The sequence below is a fragment of the Arachis stenosperma genome, chromosome 9 (genome assembly GCF_014773155.1).
Source record: "Arachis stenosperma cultivar V10309 chromosome 9, arast.V10309.gnm1.PFL2, whole genome shotgun sequence".
NCBI lineage: Eukaryota > Viridiplantae > Streptophyta > Magnoliopsida > Fabales > Fabaceae > Arachis > Arachis stenosperma.
The window spans coordinates 158,418,951-158,427,352 of record NC_080385.1 but is presented as its reverse complement, the minus strand read 5'-3'; the positions used below and the strand labels follow the sequence as shown (position 1 = coordinate 158,427,352).

The 8,402-nt window shown below is 30.1% G+C and overlaps 2 protein-coding genes across 2 annotated transcripts; one reads left to right on the top strand and one right to left on the bottom strand.

The window, feature by feature from the left end:
* Positions 1 to 1,061: 1,061 nt before the first annotated feature.
* On the top strand, positions 1,062 to 2,361 carry LOC130951983 (uncharacterized). The gene is made up of 2 exons (XM_057880743.1): positions 1,062 to 1,862; positions 1,954 to 2,361. Exons 1-2 carry the CDS (start codon positions 1,407 to 1,409, stop codon positions 2,176 to 2,178), a joined length of 681 nt encoding a protein of 226 aa, XP_057736726.1. The 5' UTR covers positions 1,062 to 1,406; the 3' UTR covers positions 2,179 to 2,361.
* Positions 2,362 to 5,678: 3,317 nt separating this feature from the next.
* LOC130950286 (B3 domain-containing protein REM19-like) lies at positions 5,679 to 7,420 on the bottom strand. Its single transcript, XM_057878799.1, has 5 exons — positions 7,411 to 7,420; positions 7,016 to 7,102; positions 6,757 to 6,906; positions 6,543 to 6,682; positions 5,679 to 5,927 (listed from the first exon to the last, which is right to left on the bottom strand). The coding sequence occupies exons 1-5, from the start codon at positions 7,418 to 7,420 to the stop codon at positions 5,679 to 5,681; spliced, it is 636 nt and encodes a 211-aa protein (XP_057734782.1).
* Between the last annotated feature and the right edge of the window lie 982 nt (positions 7,421 to 8,402).

The window sequence follows — 8,402 nt, the reverse complement described above, 5'->3', positions numbered from 1 at the left end:
TTAATGTCGATAACATATATATTAAGTAAGTATCTCCATTAAAAATATTTGTTAACTATTACCGTGTATAATTAGTGTATATATATATATATATAAGGATTAATAGTGAATTGTTACAATTATTTATCATCTAAAATATTCGTACCTCAGACATAAAACTTCTTCTGTTTATTATTTTTCATACCTAAAGGATACTAACTACGATTCTATCAACAGTATTACTTATGATAGATTATGTAATAAAAAAGTTTGAAAAATAAAAGCAAGAATTATAAGGTTATGAAAAGTCTCATCCAAATTTGACGATAACAACATGACTTACATAGAAATAGTTCTTATGGATGATAAGGTATGTTGATTATTTTTCATGATTCTTTCAAGTGATGCTAGGTCCATTTTATAAATATTTTTTGTTTATATTTTAAATTTATTTGATAAATAAACCCTTGCACGAATTAAAGACAGTGGGATTTTATAGATTTATAAGTGTGTGCTAATAGCCTTTATATTTAATTTTTTTTAGAGTGTGATAATAGCCAATATGTTTGTTGGTAAATTTAACTATTACTATATTATTTATAATCACATTCAGTATATATGTCTGATTTATTGAAAAAAGTAAATTATTAAAATCGATTAATAACTATTTTAGAGTTAATCCAATTAATACTAAATTAAAAAAAAAACAAACAATGCATAACATATTAATTTTTTATTAATCAAATTATTATAATTTAAATTAATTTTAAAAAATAATTTAAAATTATAATTTCAATCTTATCACATACATAGCACATATAATTACACTTGTATTAAATAAAAAATAAATTTAAGATAATATTCTTAGCTACTATTTAAATTAAAAAATATTAAAATATAATTAAAATCAATTAACATCAATTATAATTATTTAACATATTTATTTATATATTTATGGTAAGATATTACATTTTAATTGTCTTAATTATTCTAGCAGCTACATACATGTACATTCTATCATTCTTCACTCACTCAATAATACACCTGTCAATCCCACTGAAGAAGACTGATCTGGTGGAGCTGTACCTTACTCGAAGAGCGATGCACAAAAAGTTGAAAGCGTTTTGGAAACCTTAAACAAATGCCGCAGGGACAAGGTGGAGCGTAGAGGGGACCTCTCCCTTCCGATGCATCCACTACTTCAAATGCCTTTCCATGGTTGAGCCACTCTTCTCTCTCTCCTCCGACCCGACCCCATCATCTTTGTCTGATACGACGCCTTCAACCCTGAGCATGAGAATGGGGTCTCCTCACAGCGCAACGGCATCCAATTGGAGAAGGCCGCTGTTCTCTTCAACCTTGGAGCCATCTGCAGCCAGATTGCTGCCTCTTGCGACCGTACCACCGCCCTTGGCTGTCACCTTGCAATGGAAGCCTTCAAAGTTGCCGGCAATTTCTTCTTCCAACTCTGGAAGGTTTTTGCCAAGGACGTGGTCTCCGCCACCCTCGATTTGACTCTCCTCTTCGCCGCTCAGGCTTCCGAGCTCGAATTAAAGCAACAACTCAACAACAACGAAGCCAGTTACGCTCTCCAACAACACCGCTGTTCTCAGCATAACATCCATTTGGAGAAGGCCTCTGTTCTCTTCAACCTGGGAGCCCTCTGCACCCACATTGCTCTCTCCTGCGATCTCACCACCATCCAAGGCCATCGCCTTGCCATGGACGCCTTAATTGATGCTTCAAATTGGTTCTATCTGCTGAGGTTTGAGTCTAAGAAGGCATCTGGCACGATTGACTTGTCAGAATCATACGCCATTGCGATAGCAAATCGGATTCTCGGCTTCACATTGAACTTTCCTCCTCATCCCCAATCTATATGTGTAATCATCTACCTTTTCAGTTGATCTTTTCTTGGTACAATTGATTGATGTCAATCTTTATTTGTTAAATTGTTTGATTGAGATGATGCAGGCTTCAGCTTATGTTCCGTCGACATTTGGGCTTTTAGCTGAGAATCTTGTTCAATCCTCGACACCTCAATATCTTGAGTATCTTAAGTCGAAGATGAAAACCTGCCATATTGAAACGGGTCCGAGTGATGTAACTGAACAATTTCTTTTAGGGTATTGTAAGTCTCACGCCCTGCTTCAAGAGGTCAGAGGTGTGTCAACCACTATGCTTGGACCTTCTCTCTGAGGCTAGCCCTGTCAAGATTAAGGATGGAAATCTTGTGGCCAATGCAACCTTAGAGGCACCGCATTTGGCATTGGAGAACATGACCTTGCAGGAGACACCACAGTAACATTACCTTAGAGAAAAACTAAACAAGATTTAGGAATGAACTTGTTTTCTTTTTTAAATTGGATGTTGGAACTTTGTTTGTTGATGCTAGAATACTTTTTGTGAAATATCATGCTCGTGATTTTGTTTGTTGATGTATGAATAGATTCCTTCTTATTTATCACCAATTTATAGTAATTTGTATGCCACTTTCTCTTATTCTCTCAGGAAATATTCTGCATCAATCTTATATTGAAGATGATTTGCGTGGCATTTTCTCCAGGGAAGACAAAAAATAATAGAAACTGATCAAACTGACATAAGGTGTTAATGAACAACGAAGGACACAATAAACCTGAGAAAAACAATAACAAATATAATAACAAATAGCTGAACAATCATGAAGTAGAGAGGTTATTATAGACAAAGGCTAACTTCCTAATCTGGCATGGGATAAGATTAAAAATGATTATATACAAAAAAGAACACATGATTTTGGATTTAGAAAATTAGGTGCACTGAAAAAAAAAAGAGGCAGTTTAGTAATATTGAATTGAAAAAATAAGATAATTTGTACTATAACAATTTTGAAAACAATTTTATTTCTGTCACATTACTACTTATTGGTTTAACTAGATGTTCTCTGTTTTTTAAAGCATTTTGGATAATTTGTACACCTATCTTTTGATCAAAGTTGGCAGTTGGAACTTGGAAGCTTATCTAACTCACTTGATCCATAAAGAAGAGCAACAGCACCACCTGTGCAGAACATAATATGTAGTTATGTCAGGTTCCTATTAGGATGTGAAACTGAGTATACAATTGCAAGTGCTAATAACTTACCAGGTACTATGCCCTACTATACGGCAGCCTTGGTTGCCTCCAAGATTTCAGGGCATCTGTCACTCTATCCTTCTTACTAACATCAGACTCAGTGAAGAACCTTAACATACTAGCTTCAGTAGATGCACATTTCAAAAAAATTGTTACTGTAATTTTTTTTAGTCAATTAGTGAATACAATATAGACAATCTTTAAAAGTAAATTTGTTTTGTTAACTCCTTTCTTAGTAAAACTAAAATATTGAGTTGAAAAAAATTTCTAGGTACAGTTATCTATATGTATAAACAAATAAAAAAAAAGAATTGTCAGATGCAAATACTAATTCTAGTTCCCTTCATGACATACATTTTATTCAAAATTACCATCACAAATTACAAATCACTAAGAAGGAACAATTTTTGGGTCAAATAACATTGCAGAAGTGAAGAATATGATACCCCATTATTTGAAAAGTTTAGAAAGCACAAAACGCACAAAGCACCAAAGAAGCCAGTTTTTGAAAAGAAAAAATGAGAGGTGAGAATTAGCTAATACAAAAAATGTGATGGAGATGGAGAGTGAAGATGTACCCGAGGAACTTAACCTTGGTTCTTTCCTTTCACAACCTGCATATTTCAGCATCAATCAATAATCATGCCATCAAGAAACTATAAAGCTATAAATCAAAAGTTACAAATTTTGGCATGTTCAAGGTTTCTACTTTCAAATGCAAAGGGATTTTTCTCTTTAAACATACTTCGGTATGTAAAAATCTCAATCCACATGCCTAAATTTAGTTTATTGTTGTAGGAAACAGAAACAAAACATACAAAAGCAAGATGGGGCATTCTATTTCATTATATATCCTCCAAATATTAAAATACTGCATGGAACAAACACAAGATACATGCATGAGTTGTTAAGAATAATTACATCATACCTAATCAAGAATCATCACTATATTATTTGTTTATTTTTACCCTCGGATATACAAGAGCATAAATCAATCAACAAACTTCAATCACAATTTCAAAAGGAGAGGGTATGCCTTAAACTTCGCACGCCAAAGTTAGAAAGGAAGGCACCGTGCAAAGGCGGAAGAGGATTCTGAGGAGTAATGATTTGAATAATGTAGTTGAAAAGAGAGGCGAAAATAGCTGTAACTGATTAGAATTCTTCTTCTTCTTCTCGAAGAAAAAAAGGTAGCACTATATTTGCAGCAAATTTGGATGTAATACGAAAATATTTGGATGTATTTTCATTCTGATAAATTCTGCATAATTCAAAACTATTCTTCTTTCTTTTTCTCATCTTCTTCTTCTTTATTTTCTTATTTTATATTCTCATAATTTTTTTTAGGAGGAAAAAATCAAACAAAAAAAGAAAAAATACATAATGTTGCAAAATTAATAGAAAGAGAAAGAGAAAAAAAATGCAACAACAATAACAGTAGTAAAAAATATATTTTGATCTAAAACCAAAAACGCATAATGTAACTATTTGGAAAAAGATATTTTGATGTGTCTTTTTTTTATAAATTTCAAAGTTTAATTTATAGATATTTTAAAACATGAATTATGTTTGTACTAAAGTGAAGGTAAACGACTATTATAAAGATGATAATTTTGTTTAACCGAGTTATATATATAGATAATGCATATATATATAAAAATTTTAATTTAATTTTTGAAGTTTTAGTTGCCTCTCTTTAGTCTCAAAATCTTACAAAAGCGACTCATATTAGTCGGTTACAATCCATTTATAACGAAACGGGGATCTATTATATGTAGCCTTTGTTCATTGTATATTTATTTATATTTTTTCTATAAAAGGAATTATAGTAGTTGTCACTAATATTATTACATTAGTGATTGTGATTAATCCCTTTACTACCGCATAAGTTTTCAGAAAAAGAAAAAAAAATGGACACAGGCAAGTGATGAAATGTGATGAGTCATTCCTATTATTAACAACATGATTAATGGACAATATAAGCTAGCACTACCGCATCACATGTTTCACATTATTTTGTTTTATTGTGTTATGAAATGAAGATAATGAAATCAATAGTAAGGGTCGATCTGCTCCAAAAAGAAAAATGTACAAAATTTCATGAGATATAATTAGTGGATGCCGCTGCTATTGGCATTAAGAAAAGGTTTTTTCTTGTCTCGTTTAGCATTTTCAAATAATGCTCTTATTAATTTGTACCTCAATGATCCACAAAAGTTGGTGATAATTTAGCATCACATGGATTAATCTGGATTCCAATTTAGAAAATGAACACAAGAATATATCTTTTAAAGTAAACTCGTCTAAATGTGTTCAAAATTTATCACTCTTTAGAGAAACAAGTCATAAAATTCCATTTTGTGATGAAATAGAAAATAAAGTTCTTTCATGTAAAATATCTTTTAAAATAAACTCATTCGGATCAGCCCAACCATCTTTCATTCAAAGAAAAAATATCACATTCAAAGAGTTGGAAACCCAGCCATCTTTCATTCAACATTCAAGATAAAATATCACATACAAAGAGTTTCGAAATACAAATGGCTAATGCTGTAACAAGTTCAAATCAAAAGTTCTACTAATTAAGCATGATGGGCAGCAAAAACATGAACCTTAAAGACCAAATCTTGCATATTAACAAGTTCAAAGACACAAACATCTCCAGGCTTCAACTCATTCTCTTGTGCAAACAAGTTCCATCCAGCAGAAAAGAAGCGATGTGAATAGGTTTTGTTACAACTAAGCATCCTCACAGGCCACGATCTATCCCCATACTCAAGCTTCACATTCTTCACTCCATTATCCACATAACCTTCCAAAACTGGTATGCACTGCATCATCAATATATCATTTAAAATTTCTGTAAATCCTTTTAATTTTATCAAATTTGTAAGGTGAAAACTCGGATGCAATCAACTTCAGGTGAAGTTAATAATTAAAAGCTGTTAAACGATTTGACTAATTTGATTAAATTTTTATCTCAGGGCTCTTAGTTATCAACTTAATTGACTACACATGAATTTTCACCAATTTTTAATTCATAATTTTTATTTTAAATAAGCCTTTTCAATTGTCTTTTTTAAATATTTTAAAAATACACAAGTTTTTTTTTTTTTAAAAAAAAGATGTTTTATGTTTTATATAAGATAGACTATAAACTTTTATCTACCATTAGAACTTAGGAAGCATGGATGAAACAGGCGATACAATAAATATATAAAAAATAATGTTAAAATTAATTAAAAAATTTTATTGATAAAATTTGTGCACATACACATGTTTAAAAAAATCAAAGAATAGATAGACTTGGACATAAATCCCATGGACTTATGTATCCAATTTGGTTAAAATTTGATGAATCTATAAGTTTAGGACATAGATACAACATACATTGGATGTAATATATTTTAGGAATAAGAATAAATTTAGATGATTTTTAACATTACCAGTAGGTATTGTGTGATATGAGGAGCCTTTAGGAGCACCGTGAAAAAAGGGTTGTTAGATACGAATTTGATAGCTTCTTCTCGTGCTCTTGGTTCCCTTGGCCAATTCAATGACAAAGAAGTAGTCACATTCTTCTCACCTGTTATTCAATGCAAATGAAACAAACTAAGTCGAGAATTGTATACAAAACTCTTGATTTCTTTGTTTCTTTACCTCTCATGGTTTCTTTGTTCTTCTTGTATGGATGGATTTCGTTCACAATCTGAACTGAAACATCATCATCATCATTTCCATACGAAGAATAGTCTATTTCTAAAGCACTGTCATCAATGATAATGACATCAAATTGGGAAGAAGTAGTTCCTTCATATTTAAACAGAACCAAGCATCCATGATCCAGAGAGTAATTTTGAGTAAATTCTTCCCAACCCTTTTCAAACCAAACTTGATCATTCTTTTTTTTCAAACACACCTTCCACCTTGTTCCATCTGGAGGCTTTAAGAACACTGGATTGGCCAAACCACTTCCATGTTTCAGTGCAAAATTGTTGGGTATTTTCTGTCAAGAATATAATCAACTATTTAGTAGGATATCACAAAAATATGCATATACAAGGAAATTAAATAGACTTACAAGACTTTTAAGATTAGTTTTGAGTATAATCTTGAAGAAGAGAATAGGCATGACACCATTCCCTTGGTGAAGATGACAAGACATGGGAACCAAGTACAGTAGTAGTTTGAACTTGAAGTGTAGTGTTACAACTTACAAGAACAACAATAATGAAGGTGGTAGTGAGAGAAGGCAAAGAAGCTCTTATTAATTATTTCATTTATGATCCTACTCCAAAATCGAGTAATGCTTACCTTCTGGCATGGGAAATATAACAAATAGCAAAGCAAAAATTTGTTAATTTTATTTAAATAATTTGATAAGTTTAATTAAATTATTATTTTACAACCACCAATAAATAACAAATAATAATAGAGATTAAGCTGATAAATCGAACTTAATATTTAGCTAAGTTCTGGGATAATGGTATATGTTAATTTATTAATCAAATTTTTCTAAAGCCCGTGTTTCTGGTAGTGCATCCTTACTCTTAATATTATTACTTGTTTTCCCTCAGAAAATTCTCCAATATTAATCTGCCTTAGATTACATATGTCTTTCTTTAGAATATTATATTAAGATTATGAAGGGAGAAAATGTTTATGAAAAATATATAAAATAAAATTCTTAAAATATTTGTTATATATTTATTTAAATTAAAAGTTCAAAAATTTTTACTCATACTAATTTTAACATAAGGCTTATAATATGTTAATTAAATCATATTAATATTAATCAATTAACGTATAATATACATGAATTAAATAAGTTATTAAAATATTTGAATTTTTATTAATTTATATCACAAATTTATATTTTTGTATTCGTACATTTTATCCTTTTGCATAATAATCATTACTTTAGTCCCAAAAAAAAAATAATAATCATTACTTTTGAAAATATCATTGTTCAATTGCAGTCACAAATTGTGTATCCGTTTTAGTGGATTGTAGTATTAAAAAAATAATTACCTAAATTAGTTCACAAAAATTTTAAAAATAAACATTTCAATTTTTAAAAAAATTAATACACAAAAGTATTTTTAAGATTTTATTCCGACAGATAAATCAGTTTTCAATTTATTTGTTGGTAAAATAATTATTCAAATCAATCACAAAAAGTTTTAAAAACAAATATTTTAATTTTTAAAAAAATTAATATACAGATCAATCTCTAACATTTTTTTTATTAGACATAACATCTCTGTTTGTGTAAAAAAATAAAATTATTATTATTATTAATTACA